The sequence below is a fragment of the Seriola lalandi genome, unplaced genomic scaffold, assembly GCF_002814215.2.
Source record: "Seriola lalandi dorsalis isolate HSWRI2012SDOR001 ecotype SW California unplaced genomic scaffold, Sedor1 jcf7180002054544, whole genome shotgun sequence".
Lineage (NCBI taxonomy): Eukaryota > Metazoa > Chordata > Actinopteri > Carangiformes > Carangidae > Seriola > Seriola lalandi.
The window spans coordinates 2608176-2629381 of record NW_019525097.1 but is presented as its reverse complement, the minus strand read 5'-3'; the positions used below and the strand labels follow the sequence as shown (position 1 = coordinate 2629381).

The following is a 21206-nucleotide window of genomic DNA, read 5'->3' as shown; positions in this document are numbered from 1 at the left end:
AGACAAATGTACCTTTTCCTCTAACTACACCGATAACAAAAACCTTTTAGAAAAAAGCTAATAATTGTTTTATTTAATTTAGTTAAAGAAATGTACTAAATGTTCATGAAACAAATATCTCCTAAATGAAAGCCTCATTTACCTTAACCTTTGACAGTGGCTTCATTTCAGCAATATCCTCACTTGTCACATCTGAAACGTTGAGTGTCTCCTCTGGGTCCTAATATGTGTCGAACAAATATATAAATACAGAAGAAATCCATACACACACACACACACACACACACACACACACACACATATATGGAAAGAAAGGAAAGGTTCCTAAGGAGCAACACATTTCAAGCAGCTGTATCCGACAGTGCCGGAGTGGAGAGACAGAAGAGCCTGCCTCACACAGCTTCATATCAACATGCAAAACCTGCTCCAGGCCTTAGAACCACAGGAAGAAGAAGGAGGAGGAATATTAAAGGTGGAATTCATTAAATCAAAACATTAATAAAAGAGGAAAAAAATTATTAATAAAGGAGGAAGAAATTTAGAGTTTCATTCCAAAACGTACAGAATTAGTAAATGTATTTATTCAAAAAGTCTAAAACGTATCTGTTTGTGAGGTTTTGCATCATTTAAATTCAGTGATTTGTAATTAAAAAAAGTTTTAAAGACAGCAGTTTTTACTCTGTTGACTGTGACATTTTGGAACGAAACACAAAGAAAGAGGCACCCAGAAACAAGCATTCCCAAGCTGTAATTATGTTTCAGATTTACCTCCGGTATACTGCATGTTAGTGTGTCAGAGGACGACGAGTGACAACTCTCGTCATCCTCTTCCTCCTCTTCCTCTGAATTAGACACTTCAAAAGCCTCCTGCTTTTAGTGATAAGGGTGAATGATATGATCAAAACTGGGATTTAAATAGAAATGTAACAATGAAGTGGCTTTCTGAGGAATACTTGTACTGTACTTAATTATTAATATAACCTTTCCTTTTATTAATGTAACGTTCAAGTGACATCAGTGAGGGAGTGTTTTTCCAGTATGCATAGCTCCATGACTCCATTAGCTGTCATCCACTCATTTGTTCTATATTTAAACAAATGTGATTTTAAGTTATTTTCACTGCTTAAAACTATTCTATATAATAAGAAAAAGGCTTGAGCATTCCTGGGGACTAATGGAGTCTAATGGAGGAATGCATGTTAATTTAAGAACGTGTATTGGCTTAAAAGTACTGTTCATTTTTTGGGGGAAGATAACTTATCATCTTACCCTGGAAACAACAATTTCTTTTATTGTTATATCCAGTCTTAAAGTCATTGAAATGTGATCTGTACTAACAGATTTAAATTGGGCCTAGATGAGTTAAAATTCAGTCGAAACTACATCGTATTTGCAGTATGCCAATTACTGGGTGTACACAGTAGGAAAATATTCAAAAATAATAATAATTATCCCCCAAAAAACAAACTGTAAGTTTCAAAGGTTTTGCTTGATCCTGCCTCACAGCCCAGTAGGATGAACATTTTCAGGGTGATGTTTTTATGAGACAGTATCTGTATCAGGCAGCTTCAACCAACTCCAGAGAGCACAGGGTATAAAGTGCTGGACTCCTGCACACTGACTGCGTAAAACTAAAAGTTTTACTGTAGAAGGTGTGTTGAATTGGTTTAGTTCAAAGCTGATGGCAAGTTAAATTCAAACATGACACTAGAGGTTCTGTTTTAGCTGGTGTTTGATGAATTGTACTTCATTATGACTGGGATTAGTAATATTATTATTACCTGGACTAAGTGTCTTCGTGGAGATCTGTATAGCTGCTGTCTCTCTTCAGGATTACTGGAGACTGGGGTGATGCCAACATCCTTGCTGGTTTCTTCCTCCTCCCTAATCTTGTTCTGTGTTGGAGAAAGAAGTGACAAGTGACTTAAGTTGATGAAAAACATTCAAGGTTGTACCGTTGTGTATTATTGTGCTTCTTTGTGTCGCCGTGCTGTGAGGGAGGAGGCTGAGGGATGAGAGGACCATTACATTAATTCCAATAACAAAAGATACAGAACAACCTTGAGTGTGTTTTGTAAAGATTACATAAAGAAACAAACTATCAAAAACCTGTATTGAAATCACAATTCATTGTGATGTTATGCTAGCAGAATAACTGCGATCATTGTAAACATCTCCTGCCTAACCCCGACGTTTTCTTCATTATTCATTACAGACTTGATGCCGTACCTCCAGCAGAGAGGCTTGTTGCTGTGTGAGTTGTTCCAGTTCCTCGAGCGGCTGCAGCAGCAGTCCGGTTCGGGAGAAGGCCAGCAGGCTCTCCTCTGCGCCTTGTGGGAGGTGAAGCTCCACTTTGCATTTCTCCAGCTCCTCCAGTGTCCTCTGCATTGACTGCACATTGGCCAGGATCACCTTCAGGCAAAACCAGAAATGGAATCAATGTGTGTGTAAAATTCTGTACAAACTACTAATGCTTGATGGACAGTACAAAAATATTGTATTTTATGAATTCAATTAAATATAAGAGGACTTTATTATGTGTACAGCTTTGTTTTCTCCTAAACACATGATAAAAGAAAGGGTGCGTCTTTGTTTTCTCATAGGAATTTTGTTTCCTTCTGCAGCAAATTAACTGTGTAGCTGGAATTGAAAACAGTTACATACTTTATTTTCAGTTGTAATGTTTCCATTTCATTTTATGAAATTGTCATTTGGACATTTTAGCAAATGTAGAGAAAGAAGTGTGATGTTTAAGGAAGAAAATTGTATGTTTTGTTCATAAAGCAGTCACAACAAAGAAATAATATTAGTATTGAACTTTAATAAATCCTTGCATTCCTTAGCTCTTAATCTTAAGTGTTGAATATTTTTACAATTATACTGCACAACTGTTTGCATGCTCTCTCTGTATGAAATGCATGAAATGGATGAATAGAAATCATAATTGCGTAACTTCACCTGTCGGTTTTGAAGATGCTCCGTTAGAGTTATGTTGGAGTCGTCCATGGAGGATAAAATGGTTCTGATCTTGGGAACATTCTTCTCCATAGTCTTAAGCTCAGCTTCCATCACATCCACCACCTGGAAAGAAGAATGGCAACAACTTTTTCAAGAGATCTGACTTGTAATTGTGTTTCATATGCTGCTTAAGTGCCCATTTCTGTTGGCTGGCTGCGCATCATATATCTGCCATTGTTTCCTCTCTCTTCCTGCTGTCTGTAGATGTACAGTATACGTCTGTTTATCAGTTAATTTGTGACCAGGATTCCACAGATTCAGCCAATCTGCCCGAATGGGAATCAGGTGTGAGAGTTAAATCTTCTTTGCACAAAGGAAGTGGGAGGAACCAAATAAAAAAAAAAAAAAAAACATTCCCGTAGTTTCCTCCCACTGCCATTTGGGGTCACTAAAAACCTGTAAGTCTACAATAAATTTGTTTACATCCTCAGTTTGAACTTCTCACCACGGCAGCCTGCAGGAGTTGCTCCAGTGGCTCCAGGAGGTTGCGTTGCATTTTGTGGACTTGTTGGTCATTCTGGTCCAGCTGCTTCTCCTGCGTGTTGATGTCACACACAGCAGAGATCTCAGCCAGCACCGGCCTGAAGCCCTGCAAGGTGTCCCTAATCCTCTCTGAGTCGTCCAGGACCAGCTGTAGTAGTTCAGGATTTAAAATGAATTATATCATTAATGTTGATATTAATTATATAATCATGTCTATTAAAGTGACAAATAAGGCCTGGCAAGTGTAGTAGGAAATAGTGACAAGACACAATAAAGAAGTACCATACTGTCATGTGGGCATTAAAGACTTTCATGGAAACAATTAATCAATGGATGTATAAATAAATAATAAATACAGCATGTAAGCAGAGTGCGCAAAATGCTTATTAATTATGCCACAATAATGGAAGAACTGTGAAAGATATGTGAAAATGTAACAGGCTAAATTCTAATATAGAAAACAGATTATTTCCGAATGCAACCAAACTACAAATAAATAAATGAATAAAAACATATACATCAAATATATGAGAATATACAGGAAACAAAACATACATCCCACATAAGAGGATGTGATATGGGATTTCACAGGTCCCATCACAGGTGAGGTTTACTTGGTGTCACTGACCTGCAGAGAGCTTGCATGATTCTGGAGGCTTCTGGCTGTTGTGAATGAGCAAGGAGCGTTGAGCCATGACTGGGCCTCCTCCATCCAGCAGGTGGCGCTGTACAAAATGTCTTGTAACTCCTGAAGACAGACTGGGATCTGACGAAAGCAGAATGGTATTTTTACTGAACAGATTTTTATATTTTCTGTTGTTCCCACTGCCATCATAACAATTCAGCCACAGGAAGTGGACTCAATTAAATATTATTGTTTATTAATTATTAACTGTTATTATTATTATTATTATCAACAATGAGCTAATGGACACATGAATTTCCCCCAGGGGATAAATTTAGTATCTATATATCTATGTGGTTTCATTTTCAACTATGTTAAACCGTGGTTTCTGTTCACATCACTGCTTTTTCATGCATTCACAGTTAAGTACAACACAGTATAAATATTGCACAACATAGTCCGTCTGACCTTGCTGAGGAAGGCAGTGCGATGTTCGGCCATCTGCGACACGTTTTGATGGAGCTGCAGTGGTTGTGTGAGTTGGTCCATGAGCAGGTGAGCTTGGTCCGGCTGCTCCTCCGCAAGATCGTGCACCTCGCTCTCCAGGATCATCAAGCGGCTGTGCCACGCATCCAGCTCATCCCAAACATGCTGGAGAATACAGGATGTACAGTATGTCAGTGTTTGAGATGACGTGATGTAAAAAGTTACATTATTATATATCATTATAAAAAATATTATACGAATAATGTGACTAATAATCACTCAACCTTTAACTCTATTAACAGCATATATTACTGTACACACCTTGAGCATATTTTGAGCATCGTTGACTGTTGGACTTTTCTGCTCCAGTGACGCTTTCACTTTCTCGAGGCCAGAACAAAGCTCCACCATTCGACCAGCCAGCTGGCGACCCGGGCTACTCCCCTCCATGACCTGTAAAACACACAATCGCACACAGTCACAAAAAATGAGCGGGTTTTGGTTCGGACATAACTGATGTCACTGAGGATGATTTCAGTGCTGTTACCTTCTCCTCTGCTCTCTGTAGGGACAGTTGAACTTTTTGTAACCGTTTGCTGATATCATCAGGAATCTCTTCATACCGGCTCTCTACACCATGCATGATGGACTTTAGCTTGGACCTCTGAGAGGACAGATCCTCTCTGAGCTCCTGTCAGTGTGGAAATGCAAGAGAAAAGGTAAATGGTAAGAACGCAGCAGCCCCTCATGAGTTCAATATGATCTATCCTTGAAGGAAATGGCAGTGGGCCATAGACCGGACTGCTGGCTTGTCACAGATAAAGACAGTTTAGACCAATGACCAGTTGAAAAGACCTCTAACAGTCTATAATCTAATTGCAGAAGATCCATGTGGTCTGTAGCTAAAAGTGATAAAAAGAGGGCCGAGAAACTTCACCATTGCATCATTGATGAAAAACCAAAGTAATGCACATTGAAACACACTTCAGTGTTTCGAGTCACATCGTCTTTTGCTTTCCAAAATGTCACTTCATCTGCTTTCCTATAAAAGCTCAAATTCTAGTTTCCAAGTTTGTGACGCATAAATGATAAATGAGTCTGACCTGTCGTTTGCTTGCGTTCGAACAAGCTTCCAGCGTGGAGAGAATGGCGAGCATGTGTTTCTCCACCTCTCCTATCTCCGCTTGGACTTGCTGTCTCTCTTTCTCCTCTGCCTGGGCTGCAGCTACAACCAGCAGGTTTCTCTCTTTTAGGCTGTGGGGAACAGTATCTTTTCAGCATCTCTGATATATACGAGTAATCACTTTCCATAACTGTATATAAAACAAATCCCACCTCCTGACATTCTCCTGGATCTTCACCAGTGTTCTGCCAACAGGTCCGGGACTCATGGGATCCTGTGAACTGGACAAGCTCAGGGCATGCTCCAGTCGATGCTCCAGGGAGGCCAAGGCCTGCTGCTCCTGCTCCAGGCCGGCCTGGTGCATCTCAGCCTGGGCAAGAAGCTCCAGGGGTTTCTCTTGAGTGAAGCTCACAGTGGAGGAGTCAGGCACCTCTGCCTGAAGACTGGCCAAAAAACTGCAACACTGCTCAATCTAAAAGGAATAGAACTGAATCTTTAATATTATCTGTATATGATCTGTATCTGTTCTTTATGTCGTGTATGTTATAATCCAATAACCCAATTTTCAATCATTTATATGTGTAGCTGGACGTTCACATTAGGTCAGGTTTAGATGCATAGAAGGATTTGTGGTTGGTGAACTCACACTTGTAGTGATGTCCTTCCATTCCTCTTGTCTCTGTTCTGCGTGTGCCATCAGAACGCCAACGCCACGTCGTAACGATACCCAACGGCGCCAGAGGGCAGCCAGCTCACCGTCTTTACCAACTCCGCAGCCCTGCATCGGACATCCAGCCCTCAGTTCTTCTATCTTCCCAGCAAGGTTGCGGAGATCCTCCATCAGTAGCTTCATGTGGAGGTGAAAGTTTAAGATTTAAATTGCATGTAAACAGGTCAGATGAATTCCTGTAACACGCGTACAAGTGGCGAATTGTTCAGCGTCAAAAAGTAGATCCAGTGTTTGAAACACAACAGTGAATTAGCTCTGCACCGAACTTACCGTTGCTCTCTTTTGTTGGGCAACACATTTGTCGTATGACATGATTTGTGCCGCAGCGCATTCTGAAAGTCCAGCTTCAGACCTAGAAAGACGATGCCGTACGTCTTCATGACAGCTCCTGTGACTTTGTTGTCTTGCTGCACAACTATAAGAAATTTGTCTTTTAGGTGATTTTACTTTTTTGAATTATGAAGAAAAAGAAGAAAAGCAGAGAAATAACCACATGATGAAAAGACAAAAAAGTATGTTGAATTGTTTGAGTAATTTCAAACAGCCTGGTACCTCTGCAAGGACTCCAGCCTGAGCTGGGCCTGGGCCTCCAGTACAGCTCTTCCTACCAACAACTGGGTGAGAATACCGAGGTGGAGCTGCTCGGCCTTGGGGCAGGAGAGGCAGGGTTGCTGGGGGACCAGTTCCACAAGGTGGCAGATATGAGCCTGAAATCCGTCTTCTAGAGCTTCTAAAGCCTGCCGGCTCTGTCTCTGTTCCTCGGTGCAGTCCAAAAACCCTCCGGGAGCTGACAAAAAGGTGGCTTCAGCATTATGAAGAAAGGCTATTGCTCCTTGAGCGGCCCATTGGTAATCCTTCAAGGATTCTCGAGCCTGAGATAAACTCTCCTGTTGAATAAATAGTAGGAGAGTTTAGAGAAGCAACAAACAAAAGAATGAATTGCAAATTTAGAGAAACTCAAAAGTAGGATGGATTAACAGAATATTTAATCTTACCATTCGTAAATGACATTCTTGCATGGCCGCATCCCTGAGAGAGTATAGCTCCTTGAAGTTCTTCAGGTTAATTTTTTCCTTCCGTCCCAGAACTTCTAAAACCCTCATCCCAGACTCCATATTCCTCCAAAGGACCCAGTATCTTCGTAGTGCACTGTCAATTGCTTTCTCCTCTGGATCGACTGGCCTGGCTCCCTCCAGCTCCACTCTTGTATTTTGGAAAAGCTCAATTAAGGCAGGAAGTTCAGAGGAAAAGCGCAAACCCAACAGAAGCTTGGCCTCTAGGTATTTGATATCATCTGTGACAGAGTGCTCCCAGGAGACCAAAGTTTCCACAGTGCAGTGAATCCTCTCCCTCTCTGAATTCAGCTCAGATGGGTACAGCTCCTGAGCTATGGCCTCCAGCTGATCCCCTGCTTCTTGACACTGTGTCTTCACTAAAGGAAGTTCAACCAGGAGTGTTTGGCACAGTCTGAATCTCTCACCGACACTGATTGTTTTGTCTTTGGCACGCTGGATTTGCTCTTTGGCAATGTCCCTAGATTCCTCCATTTGTCTCCTCAGGTGCAGATATTTGTCTTGCTCAAAAGCATTAAGACTGAGAGCTTTGCACCTGTCTTGCAGTTCTCCAATGGTGTACAGCAGGGTGCTACGCTTCGCCTCATGGCAGTGCTGAAGCTCTTGTACTTGACACTGATTCTCCATTAGCATGTGCTTCAAATGTACAACTGTTGAAAGGGTTTCCTGTGTTAGAGGGAATTTTTGCTTATCCAAATCAGCGGAAATTTGCTTTAAGCTAGCCTGGATGGTTGATAACTCCTCATCTGAAGATGTTCGCTCATGAATCAGCTCCTGTAGTTCCCAGCTGGTTGCTTTCTCATGAGCCAGCAGTCCATCCAATTCTGTCCAGAGGCCTGACAGTCTGTTGACAAGGTAGCGGCTCTCTCCTGGACTCAACCCTACCGCCATGTCCTTCCAACTTTCAGCCATCGCCTCCACCAGATTTAGTTGGCTCTGTATTTCCACAGTGGCTAATTTGTGACTCTCCAGCTTGCTCTCCAGCTCTTGGATGTCAGCTTTGGACACATTTTCAACATGGGCACAGGGGTCTCTTGTAGCATGTGTTGCTGCTAGCCAGGCATCCACGCTAGCAAGCTGGGACAAGAGTTTCTCCCGCTCGTGTAGGTGTTTCTTCAAGGTAACAAGAACATGATCCAAGCTGTCAACAATGGCTTCATAGAGGTCCTCTACTGTCTTCAATACTTCGTTGCTTTCCTCCTTTCCCATGTCAAAGGCTACATCTTTCATCTCCTCAACTTGTGCTTGCATCTTGGACCGTTGGGAAAAAATATCAGTCTGAAATTTCTTCATGTCAACAATCTGAATACGAGCCTCCTCTGGGAAAAGAGCTAACTTTTTCCCAATGGAGATGTGGTTTTCTGCCTGCTTGGCCCACATGATCAGGTCTTGTAATTGTTTGTTGATCTTAGTTGAGGAAATGCCTCCACAGCTATACGTGGAAGTATCGAGCTTTCTCTTGGCGTCATTAAGCAATGATCCCAAATCCTGAAGATTACACTGGATCTCATCCTTCTCCTTCTGACCCAGAGAGAAATGGACGAGAGCATCTGACTGGGATTGTAAGTGTAGATAAAGCTGGTTGTACAGTTTTAGGTCTGTGGTCAGACAAACAAATTCTAAAGCACTTTTGCTGTCGTTGCTTTGAAAGTTGGATTTCTGAAGAGCTTCGACCTTGACTTTAAGCTGATGGGCCTCTTTTATAAGAAGAGAGGATTGAGCGTTGGAGTTTGTGGCGTGTTGTAGAGCTCTCTTGATACCTCCTTCCAAAAGCCTCCATTCCTCTTGGACGTCTCCAAGCTGGGCAAGAAGAGCACCCGAACTTTCTGCGTCACTCAAGTGGACTGATAACTGGCCACTTAGGTGGAGCAGCTCCTCCATGATGCTTTTCTTCTGTTCCATGGTTTGCAGCAGGGCGTGGAGTTTGTCAGCTTGAACAGCACTACTTCCCAAAGCGTTTCTGACAAAAATCATGCCAGGAAAACATCAGTGTACCATACATCAAAGCACACAAACAAACACTATCAAGAAATAATGACGTTAATTACAACAAAAGCTTAATTTCAGATCAAAAGATTACTCACAGGCTCATTTTTTCCTTCTCAGCAGCTAAAACCTCCAGAAAAACTCTGGTCATCTTCATCTGTTTGTGATAGCATCTGACCTGGTCCAGCTGTGCTGCTTTCACCTGCACTGTGGCAGAGGCATCCAGCAGTGCTGCACTCCATTGTCCTTCAGCTCTTTTCAAGGCGATTGGGTCACATTCCCAGGCAGCACTCATGCTTTTCATAGTAGCTACTCGCTCCTGCACACAGCACCTGTATTGCTGCAGAAAACAGTTACTGGCTTTAGAGCAGATTACACAATTTTATTTGATATTGAATCAAAATGAAACTCTTGTGATACAGAAGTTGGTGCACATACCTCTGCTTCCTCCAGCTGTTTGGCCATAGCAGCCACATCGAGTTGTGCTGGTTGATATCGACATGCCAGAACCTGCTGGACTGTTCGCATCAGGCGAATCTCTGGTTCACCAGGAGAGGACTTCAGATACCAATTTAAATCAATGTGTGGTGTCCTCTACAACATAATAACAACAAACAAAACATAATTGGTGGGAAACACTGTTTGCTTTAGCACCCGATAGACCTGAACCTCCACTGGTGATAATAATGACAATAATACCCAAAAACTGGGGGGAAACCGGCCACAAAAAAACAAACAAAAACAAACAAAAAGGCAGAAAACAGACAACCCTGCCTCTTTAAATTATGTATAATTATGTATACCATGCTAATTTGTCCATCCAGTTATGTTGTGTGGGGAAACTTTGTTGTTGTAATTGTTACTCGAATTAGTGGAAATGTTTTTTTGTGGAGGATAGTGAATTTCTTTTTTCCCATAATTTAACAAAATCACACTTAGTATCAAAAAGCATTCAAATTATGACAGCGCCAGTCACAAACTGTATACTGTGAGTAATTATACCCACTAACGACCCAGCAGGAAATCATTGCATCTCCCTTCCTGTGGCCCTTCCTGCCGACAGCATCATGGGAATACACAATACACATTAATCATAAGACTGCTTCGCCCATCTTTTCACTGTTCCATGCATTTATGATTGGCTTCTTGCCCTTTTGGACAAACGGAGCTGTGCATTCATACTTTGAATTATATCACTAAAATGCTTAAAACATCCACAAACAGTGAATAAATAACACTGCAATTCTGCTAATCAGAATTTACCCTTTAACCTTTAGTAAACACACACACTCTAAAATTCACTTTTACAAATCAGTTTATATATATATATATATATATATGTATGTGTGTTATAGTTATATATTAACTCATAGAAAATGCTTTGCAATATAGCCTAGAGTAGATCTAACTCTGAAAGAGGTCCAGTAAGTTTTTTTTTATTAAATTCAGTTTATACTCACATTTATTATGTTACTTCTTTCCGCCAAGCTCTGTATCTCAGACAAGATATCCAGCATGGTGGATCTGTGTTTGCAGGACGCTGTTGATCCACCTGTCGTCTCTCCGGCACCCCAATCAGCTGACAAACCCGGCGTCGTGCTCTCAGGCTCCATGTCTTCTTGCATCTGACGCTGCATACACAGAAGACAGGGGGTGGTGTCACCTTTTAGCCTCCTTCTTCCCTGTGTTTGTGCACAGATAATAACAGGGCTTCCAGTTCTTTCCCTGCTCTACAGTGGTAAATATTACTGTGTTGACAGTGGCCCGGCGAGTCAGTACAGTTAACACAAGAATGCGCCTGTGTAGGGAGCAGCCTGCCCTGAGGGAGGACTCCATCTATTCATCTCCAAAGTGCTTCCTCCCATACTTCTTCACAGAAATAACTGATGTGTTATAACATGGTTAGACAGGGAACACACCAAAACATGACATGATCTGCTTGGTTACTTGATTACAAACAGGGGAGGTGCCTTTTACAATATGTTGGGCATGACCAAGACGTGTGTTGTCGCAGCGTGTAGTTGGAACGAGAAGAGGAGTTACCGCTGATTTACTGTAGGAACAAACAGTACGACACAGAATATTTTATACTGTTTGAGTCAAATTTGACTTAAACATTTAGGTGCAGAGGACCAATGCAAAAGCTTCAAGTGGCAGCTGATAAAGGCAAAACTCATTTCTTTCTGGGAGCTGAGTGTACTTTCATCTACAGCCTGAAATTAGCATTCCTTACCAGTGTTTTGAAGTAAAAGTGTCCTACTCTTTTCCTTCTGAACACTATGTGAGTGCATACTTTAATATGTCTATATATGGTTCAATTTCAATATATTGGTGGACGTCTACGCTCTCTGACTGGAAGAGTCTCCTTAATCATGATCACTCAGACCAAGCAGCTTTATCAAACAACCAACTGTCTCTTATAAACACAACCTGCTGCCTTCCTCAGTGCAGCATCCTTTAACAAACAGAGTCAAATTAGTGTCAGAAAGACAATTGACTGTTTCTTAAATACAAATCTTCTGGTATTTGGCAGAAGATCTTAGGACAGTCACTTTATAGAGAAAAGAGAGAAGACGTGCTGTTATTACTCACAATAATGACAGGTTGTCTTAGTTTGAGAAATTCCTCAAACACCAAAAATGTTTTTGAGCAGTGTGGCTTGTACTATCAAAACACATCTCGAAACTTTGGAGGGTCGGAGTGACGGCACGGTGCTGCATTGTCTCTGCAGATATCAGCAGTTGCCATATTTGCAGGAGGCAAGTATTAGCAATGGTAAAGTAGTAATGGTTCTCATGCTGTATTTTTCCCCTGGCAGAGAATATGGGTACTTTCTGTCAGTGTTGACTGCTGTGCACACATATTTCTGCCTCAGCATCTTTATTTTTCCTTTCATACTTAATTTGCAATCTGTCTTGGGAGCTGCTTCAGGCTGAGAATACGCACGCAACAGGTGCCAGGAAAAAACATAAAAATCTGGTGGGGGATCCTGTCTGAATTAACAAGTGTTTTCCATATGTTTTTCTTTTTTTTTTTTTTTTAAAAAGAAGATTTTTAACAGATTTCCTGTCAGATCACATCGGAGTATGGTTGTTTTCACAGCTTCACACAATTGTATTGTGGCATAGGGTATTGCATCGTTTTTTTTTGTGATGGGCAGTTAATGATTTCTTCTGTGCTAGACACAAGGCAATATGTGACATGGATTTCATTCATTAGTCAAGAGATAAAATAAATATCTTTCCACTGGATGACCAATGTTTGAAAAAATATAATTGCCAAAAACTGTATGACTGCACTTTGGCAAAATTATGACATTTAAATGCCAAATGGTGAGAGTAATAAATGACTGAGAGCACGTAAGATTCAGGTAAATGTAGGGCACAATTCAGGATAAAATTACAATTGCAAAATGTCAGAAATACCTAAGTTTCACTGAACACACACACACACACACACACACACACACACACACACACTAACATGAAGGTCAGATAGGGAAAGGGTAATCGTTTGTAAATGTCAAAAAAGACTCTGTTTGACGTGTGAAATTTAAGACAGCTGTGATTCTGTCTGGGACATCTGGGACTTCTGCCTGTAGGGATGAAAAACTTTTTCACACTGTTCAAATTTCTCTAACAAGTGAAAACTGTGATAAATTTGCAGAGCTTAATTAAATTTGTGAGATTATGTTTCTCTAATGATTTTAAAAGCTGGAAAAGCAGCCGATGGTTGTATTCATTTGTACTTGTGGCTTGTTGAGGTCTAAGATGTTGATCATGTAATCTCAACATTCCCTATCTGATGTTTTTTAGCCCTTTGTCAACCCCCTGGGGTCGAGTGCTGCTGTTTGTTTGTGGTCTGTTTGGCTACTGCTGGCTGCACAACAATTTGGCCCTCGGGGATAATAAAGATATTTCAACCTTCAACCTTCAACCCTCTGCCTCCCTGTTTCCTGTAGCTGTCTATGATGTACTGTTTAATAAAAGCGGAAACAATGAAAAAAATACACATGGAGATTTTATCCAAATAATCCATAAAGTTTGTTAAAGATGGAGATTGTTAAATTGAAAATGAAGTTAATTTTCAGGTTAGGATGACATGTTACATTAAACATATTACATTAAAAGACATTACATGAAGAATCTGAGAAGAAGGAGAGTAGAAAATGCACTGAGTAATATTTGAAAAAATGAAACCCACCTGTCCCTGTGTCACCTCTTTGTCCTCCAGCGCTGCAGGTAACTTTGATTCACTTTCTCCTTTTCGCAGCGAAGTGTTTTCTTGTCTTTCTGGCGCATCCGAACGTACGGACTCAGGGCCTTCAGGGTCACTTGCTTCTTCTGTGTTTTCTGCTTCTGCCGTCTCTGCATATCCCGTACCTGTGCTCTCTGCAGCGTCAGCAACCATTACCTGTTTATTGTCACCGGCAGGTATGTGAGTTGTAGTTATGGCACCTCCAGTTTGCGCTGAACTTTCCACAGCGCATAAGACTGAGCTCATTGTTTGCTTCTCAGTGTGACAGGAACCTGTCACCTCCCCTTGTTTGACATTGGGAAATGTTGTGTCTGCTGCATGAGCGCCAGTGAGCTGACACTCAGCAACAGCGCAACATGATTTGGAGGAATTCAACACATCATTGTGCATTAATTCATGGCTTTCTGACTTTTCTTTGCATGATAATTTGGCACTTGCAGATTGCACCATCTTTGACGCTGAGGGCTTTTCTGACAGTGAGTCTGCCACTTGAGACACATTTGATTTAAAACTATGGCCTTTCAAGTCTGTTTCTTCTGCTTTAGGACGGATTAATGTTGAAAACGATTCTGATTTTTTCTCAGGGAGTCCTGTCCTTGAAAATTCAGTGATCTTTGTGCCACAGGGATCTGGTCTGCTGGCTCCAACATTTCCCCTTTGCTGCATGTCCTGTGGCTGGTACAGAGGAAACTCCATGTCCAACACTATTGTAAACACTTTCTTTGGGCTCGCATTGATATCCTCACAGTATTTCCCTGTTTCTTGAGCATCAGTAACTGGTTTTAAAGTCTTTGATTGTGATGCTAAATGAAGGCTTTTCAAGTCAGTTTTGTCTGATTCTGGACTGATTAATGTTGTTTGCAGTCCAGGTTTCTTCTCAGGGAATCCTGTGTTTGCAGCCTCTGTGAATTTTGCATCACACAGCTCTAACTCTGCTCCATCTGAATATGCAGGTACATCTGCCCTGGTGGCTCCAACGTTTTCATTTTCCTGCATGTCCAGCACGACTGTTAATGCTTTCTTTGGGGTCACACTGACGTCCTCGCAGGGTTTCTCTTGTTCTTGAGCATCAGTAATTGCCTTAAATGTCTCTGACACATTTTCAGTGTTAGAAAGTGGAAAGTCGTGAGGGTTTGTTTCCAGGGATGTCATAAAATGTGGTGAACTGATGTTTTTGGTGTTGTCTGTGCCTATAGCTGATAGTTTTGAGTCCAGGACTGAGGTTGTGTCTTCCTGCAATGGTGCAGAGTTCTCTTGCTGAGCTATTAAACTCTTGTCGAGAGTTTGCACCGTATTTGACATTAGAGGCTCTGTGTTATTTCCAGAAAGTGTCCTGTGCCCTTCGCTTTGAGGAATACTATCTGCGTGAATGTCGACAATATCATCGTTTTTTGGTGGAGAAGATGTTACCTGTTGTGATTCCTGTTGGGTTTCTGATTTGAAAACATCTGGGATTTTTGCACTTGGTGCTTGATTTGGTACTAAGGCATCTTTTTTGGCTGTTTGCATAAAGCTATCTGCAGCACACACTTGTTCCATAGAAATACATGTTTTGTCGTCCTCTCTTGTGGCATCAGCTTCCACATTACATGCTCCTAAAGTGTTCCTGAGGAGCTGAGTGGAAAGATGATGCTTTTCTATGCCTTTGGTTATGATTTTGCTGTCATGCCGATCACTTTCTGACTCCTCCTTGTCTGTTGCAGGAGGGGAAGGAGACGCTGAAGGACACACGGCCACTGTCTCCTCTGGTGAAGCTGAATGTGGTGCATCACTTCTAAAAGTTTCTTCAACAGTTTCACATGTCAAATCTTTGTCGTTAAATTCCACTTCACTATGACCTTGACTTGCCTATGAAAACAAGGAAAATGGACAAAAAGTTTTAACCACACAAACAACATTATCATCATCATTGTTTTGTGCTGTGAGAGTCAGCGACTGAAAAGAAACTCACCAGGCATTTAGAAAGGGTTTCGAGGGCAAGTGTGCTTTCATTCAGAGCGTATGAAGCTTTTTTCTTCAGTTTCTTTGAGACTTTTGCTCCCAAAGTATTTAGAAGAAAATCTTTTTCTGAGAGCACTCCACGGAGAGATCGTTGAAGCTGCAAACCTTCATCCAGAGCCGCCTACCAGAGGACAGACACATACACAACAGAGGTGAATACGACTAAGTGCCCTGTCCTTGCGGTGTCGCAACAACAAGCGCTCAAACAGTGAAGAGTTTTACAACCATTCGAGAGGCAGACACAGCGCGGGAAGATGAAAGGTTATTATGTTTATCCTGTGGGCAACATGAATTTGTGCATCAGATTTTTACCAGGAATAATGTTTACCATGTTCAGCATCTTAGCTTAGTGAGTAAGCGTGCTAACATTTGCTAATTAGCACTTAACACAGAGTACTGCTTAAGGTGATGGGTCATTAGTCATTAGTTTTGCAAGTAATAAACCAAAGAATTGGAAAAGATGAAAGGTTATTATGGTTTATCCTGTGGGCAACATGAATTTGTGCATCAGATTTCATGGCAATCCATCTAATAGTTGTTGAGACATTTCACTCAAAACCACAGATGTGACCCTCAATGTGATAATAAAGTAAAAGTCAGCGGATCTCCAAAGTCAGAAGGATTCATCCTTTAGGCACAACTGAAATAGAAAATCATGCAAATTCATCCAAAAGTGAGATCAAGTTTAATAAAGCCACACTGCTAGCATGGTGAGAAAACGTTCAGGCTTTGAACTTGTCAGCAATGGACCCCAAATCTTTTCTAGTTGATAAAGTTGATTAGATTTTCAAGCTGCAGCGGAAGTTCATTTTAAGGTTTTACAACCAGTAAATGATTATCATGTTAAACAACAGGCATCAGTTTATTTACTGCACATACGGTGAAGACCATCACTAAGACGAGGTCGGCCTCACAAAGCATAAACTGATAACTATATCTAGCACAGTTGGATTTAAGCTTAAAGCGTGTTCGGCAGGGTGTCATAGTCAGACAGAGAATTTGGTAATATCAAAGAGCAAACCTTTGCTGAGATTAGCCACATGTTCCCTGTGAGGACCATCTATTATGTTCACCTTGTACCACACAGAGAACAGGGTATTCTCAGTCTAGTAGTTCTTAAGAATAAAAGGACGGAACTGTGGCATTTTAGAGACTTAAAACTCCTGCTGGGTTGAAAAAGTTTTTGTCCAAAGCCAGAAACGGTTAAAGATAATAGTCTTCGTAATGACACAAAGTGCAGGCTCAAACAGGATTAAATGTTTTAACGTCCTGCATTTATGGGAACTACTTATTGTCTTGAACTTGTTCTGCGAATTCAAAGCCACAGACATGAATGGCCAGTTGAAGTCCAGCATGCTTTAATTTAAGAGTTTTTTTTTGTTATTATTGTTCAGAATTCAGTTTTTTTTTTTTAGTATATTTTTTTGGGCTTTTTCATGCCTTTCTTTGACAATACAGTAGAGAGAGACAGGAAATGGGGAGGCAGAGAGAGGGGGAATGACATGCAGCAAGGGCCGTCCGATGCGGGACCGGGACCGACTGCAGCGAGGACTTGTAGCCTCTACACATGGGGCGCCTGCTTAGACCACTACGCCACACGACACCCCCACAATTCAGTTTTTAATTTATTTAATTGGCAATGACAAAGCAGACTCTGTAGGCTACATTATTGTGGTTTATATGAAACAGAAACATGTTTGTTACCTGACTGGGCGATGATGGTTCAGCTTGTACTGTTTGGCTCCACTGCTGCAGCCGCCCGACGACCTGTCTCACCCTGTTAGCTGTGTTTTCTGCACACTCCTGCTTCCTTTGTAGGAAAATGGACCTGAGGCTAGAATTAGGACACAAGAGAGGGAACAAACAGGCAGGAAATTAGTTCTTACTATATTTAAAAGATTAGAAAAAAGTAATATATGGCAAGAGTGCATCTACAAATAAACTGTGGTTCTTTGGTAGCCTCTATCTCAATGCAGTGGTTTTGATACTGAAGGTGTTTTTCAAAAGGTCAAACCAGATTTCCCATCAACTCCATTTACTTTCTGTTGCAAATAGAGCATTGCTGTCCGCCCAACTTCTTTTCCTGGCATAACCCACACATTAGAAATTACTTTCTATCAGCCACTTGAGTAAATAATTATGATAAAAAGAGTGAAGGAGTGAGGTGAAGCACCTGTCAACATCTTTAGCAACTCCATCAACAGTCAAAGTGACATCTGCAGGAAGCACGTCTTGTGTGATGCTGGACTCTCCAGTATTCTGCAGGCTGTAAACTCTTGCCGCCAACTCTGTCAGTCTGGTATCAAAGTCCTGGGAGAGAAACAAATGCTTCTGTCTAAGCTGTGTAAGATTTCATGTTGGACAGGGTGGACAGACAGGCGTATTCATTCAGCATGTATTCCTTCACGAACCTATTCACCTCGGATGTTTTAATGTTACCTGTATGGCACACCACTCCTGTCTGAGCTGGCTGATATCAGGCAGCACTTCAAGGTTCCCGCACAGATTGCCAACATTTGCAGCCAGATCTTTCACAGCTGTCTGCACACAGGAGACCTCTTCCTTCACCTGTTGATCTCTCTGGTTGTTGTTTTCTGTGCGCAGTGCCAGGTTTTCTCTGATGCTGCTGTCTAGTGCCCTCTTGTGGTTTTGGAGGATGCTGACTTGCTGGGAGAGGCTGGCTTGGGCCTCGACCGTGGCGCTGTCTATGATAGAGTCCTTCAGCGTTAGAAGTTGCAAAGTGTCTTTTTCCATGTCTGTTACTTCTTGTAGCAAAGCCTGAAAAGTGGAAGGATTGGATCATGAACATGTTCTTTGTTCTTGTAAACAGAAACACAATCTAGGTGGCTAAATATTAGAAAATTCTCCATTCCCTTCATACAAATGTCTTTTTCATGGTTTTAATGTAGAGGGAATGTGAAATAAAAATGTAATGAGAGCTTGTACATGATTCACCAGGTCAGTTTACTTAATGGACCTCACCTCCAGAGCTGGTACATCAGTGAGCAGTTCAGCTGAGCTTTCTTTCTGGGCTTGACAAGCTGTCATCCTTTCCTGCAGGGCTGTCAATTTATGGTGGCAGTCCTGCAGTAAGTGGCCAAAATGTTCCTCATTACTTGCACCTTCCTCGAGGCGGGAACACGCATCCTGTAGACATTTGAGTGATACCAAACAAACAGTCAGAGGACTTATATTTAAGAACACATACTTACTGTGATTATAATAACTGCATCTCCATCAGATGAGCTCAAGTATCCCTTCACTGACCAACCTGTAATGCCTCACATGTGGATGTTAACGCTAAATAGAATGGACATCTTTTTTCATACGGATGAATTGTTAATTTTTAGGTTGGTTTAGTCAAGTTTGCAGTGCTACTTCTGTCCCTTTGAATGGCAGAAGTTGGACCTTTCAGCTATTCAGCTATCTGTGTTAGCTGACACATTTCAAATTACTCTTAGACTTACCTTTATCTCTTGATGAACTGACAACTGAACTAATTATTTTAACATTTATTTGTTACTTTAACCTGACTTTTTTGCCTGATTATTCATTGTTTATCGATCATTTTTGTCTAGCTTCTGTATTTTTTTGTATATGTCCATTGCTTTTAGCTAAGTTTTAGCTCAATTAAACTGTTTATTACATTTACCTGAGTAGCCCCTGAGGTACCCCTGGTTGGGAATCACTGTGCTAAACCACGATCATCACTTCAACACTAAGAGTAAAGTTTTACCGTCAGCTCTGCCATCAGTGATAGGCAGTAGGTGTCCAGCTCAACCCAGGAGGAATCTGCCCAGATGTTGTCACTGGTTCGCTCAGCCAGATCCCTCCTCTGTTCAGTCAGGCTGGTAAGAGTTAATTGCAGGGATTTAGATTCATCCCACAGTTGACGGGCTAGAAGGCAGGCTTGTCTACGTTCAGCTGTGCCAGGCCAGGGGAATAAAGTGGGGAGCTGAGCAATTTGGCGCTGCAGCTCTTCCACCCTGTAGCCGACCTCCTGTCTTCTGGACAGGTGGGAGGAGGTGACCTCTGGATCAGTCTGCAGAACCCTAAAGCACCAGGAGACACAAATGACAAAATATTTAAGTCCAAACCCAGGACTGGCATTTTTCTTATTGATTAAAATGATCTAACTGATTAAAGCCACTCACCTGTGATAAGGCTCAACTGATTGCTGAAGGTCCCTCCACTGCTCCTCTATTTTCTGAATGGTTTCCTGAATTTCCTGTTTCAGATCATCTCCATCACTCAGTCTGTGGCTCAGACTATTTCCAGTAACTCTGAGCTCCTCAAGGCGAGCCGCTCCATCTGTGGTTGCACTTACCACAGCCTGAAATATATTTTCACAGATCATGTAACATAAATGTTACAGAAAATTTCAGTCATCATATCATCAGTTCTACACACTGGCTTGACTGAAGTAAGAACAAATGTTTACAATAGTTTACACACTATTGTAAACACTCCCTTTTACAACTATATGAAACAAAATAAAAATATTAATTATATGAAATACAGGTACTTGGCCCAGATGTAATTCAGACTAACTTAGTTGAGAAGTATACGCTCTTAGAAAACACCTTTGTTGTGTCTTAAATCAAATGAATCATGATCAGATTTGTTGCATGATATGATTTGCAGTATGTAGACCCACTGAGCTGTTCAGTCAGAGCGAGTGAAGTTTCCTTACTTGAGCACGGTGAAGTCTCTGCTCTACAGGACTCTGGAGACCGTGTCTTTCACCAAGTGGGGAGTCAACACGTAGTCTCAGATCTCCGACCCAGGATTGTGTGGACTTCAATAAAACCTGAAACACCTCCAGGTCCCTGCTCAGAGAGCACTGCTTCTCCTGGGCACCATGTAGTATGTTGGTGTGGAAGTTGTGGGATCGTTCCAGCAGTTTGCTACTTTCTTCCACCAGCGCAGACTGCTGAAGGCTGCTGCTTTGTAAAGATGACACAAGCTGACTGAGGAGCTCAGTCCTCACCCTGCAGAAAAAAGAAATGAAAAGGGAGTTGGTGTTCAGCTACAGTTTATTCACACTTTCAAATGTTGATTAGGGGACAAAAGTGAAGCTTTGTCTTTGTCAGGACAAGGTTACCAAGGATGTGCTGAAGTGACAGATAAATAGAAAGGAAAAATCTGTCACAAACGTGCAGCTCCTTCAAAGTCCATAGGAAAAATAAAAAAAATGACATTTAATGAACAAAGTTTCAAACTGAAACAGCATATTTAAAGATGAAGGGAGTCTCTGCATCAGCAAAACCTGGAGTGCATGCTTGTACCTCTACTGCCATGTGTGTGTGTTGCACTTTAGTAAAGTCTTTACCTACTTACTGTGAGTGTGTTCTCCAGACATTATCTCTCCAAACAGTGTGTCTATCTAGTGTGTGTGTCTGTGGCAAGTAACAGTCATGTAGT

The 21206-nt window shown here is 41.5% G+C and overlaps 1 protein-coding gene across 1 annotated transcript in view; it reads right to left on the bottom strand.

Annotated features, from left to right (window-relative positions):
• Nucleotides 1-21206, bottom strand: part of syne2a (spectrin repeat containing, nuclear envelope 2a) — an 82410-nt gene that overhangs the window by 37956 nt on the left and 23248 nt on the right. The window contains exons 39-66 of the mRNA XM_087176258.1: nt 20476-20773; nt 19937-20115; nt 19519-19834; nt 18765-18929; nt 18222-18560; nt 17956-18092; nt 17487-17616; nt 15733-15903; nt 13728-15629; nt 10985-11155; nt 9963-10118; nt 9623-9864; nt 7461-9498; nt 7018-7352; nt 6736-6880; nt 6382-6582; nt 5948-6207; nt 5716-5866; nt 5160-5303; nt 4934-5065; nt 4595-4777; nt 4130-4267; nt 3464-3649; nt 2959-3081; nt 2230-2412; nt 1782-1895; nt 769-870; nt 143-220 (exon numbers count right to left, since the gene is read on the bottom strand). Of these exons, the coding sequence (XP_087032384.1) occupies nt 143-220; nt 769-870; nt 1782-1895; nt 2230-2412; nt 2959-3081; nt 3464-3649; nt 4130-4267; nt 4595-4777; nt 4934-5065; nt 5160-5303; nt 5716-5866; nt 5948-6207; nt 6382-6582; nt 6736-6880; nt 7018-7352; nt 7461-9498; nt 9623-9864; nt 9963-10118; nt 10985-11155; nt 13728-15629; nt 15733-15903; nt 17487-17616; nt 17956-18092; nt 18222-18560; nt 18765-18929; nt 19519-19834; nt 19937-20115; nt 20476-20773 (8719 nt within the window). The remainder of the gene's footprint in view (nt 1-142; nt 221-768; nt 871-1781; nt 1896-2229; nt 2413-2958; nt 3082-3463; nt 3650-4129; nt 4268-4594; nt 4778-4933; nt 5066-5159; nt 5304-5715; nt 5867-5947; nt 6208-6381; nt 6583-6735; nt 6881-7017; nt 7353-7460; nt 9499-9622; nt 9865-9962; nt 10119-10984; nt 11156-13727; nt 15630-15732; nt 15904-17486; nt 17617-17955; nt 18093-18221; nt 18561-18764; nt 18930-19518; nt 19835-19936; nt 20116-20475; nt 20774-21206) is intronic.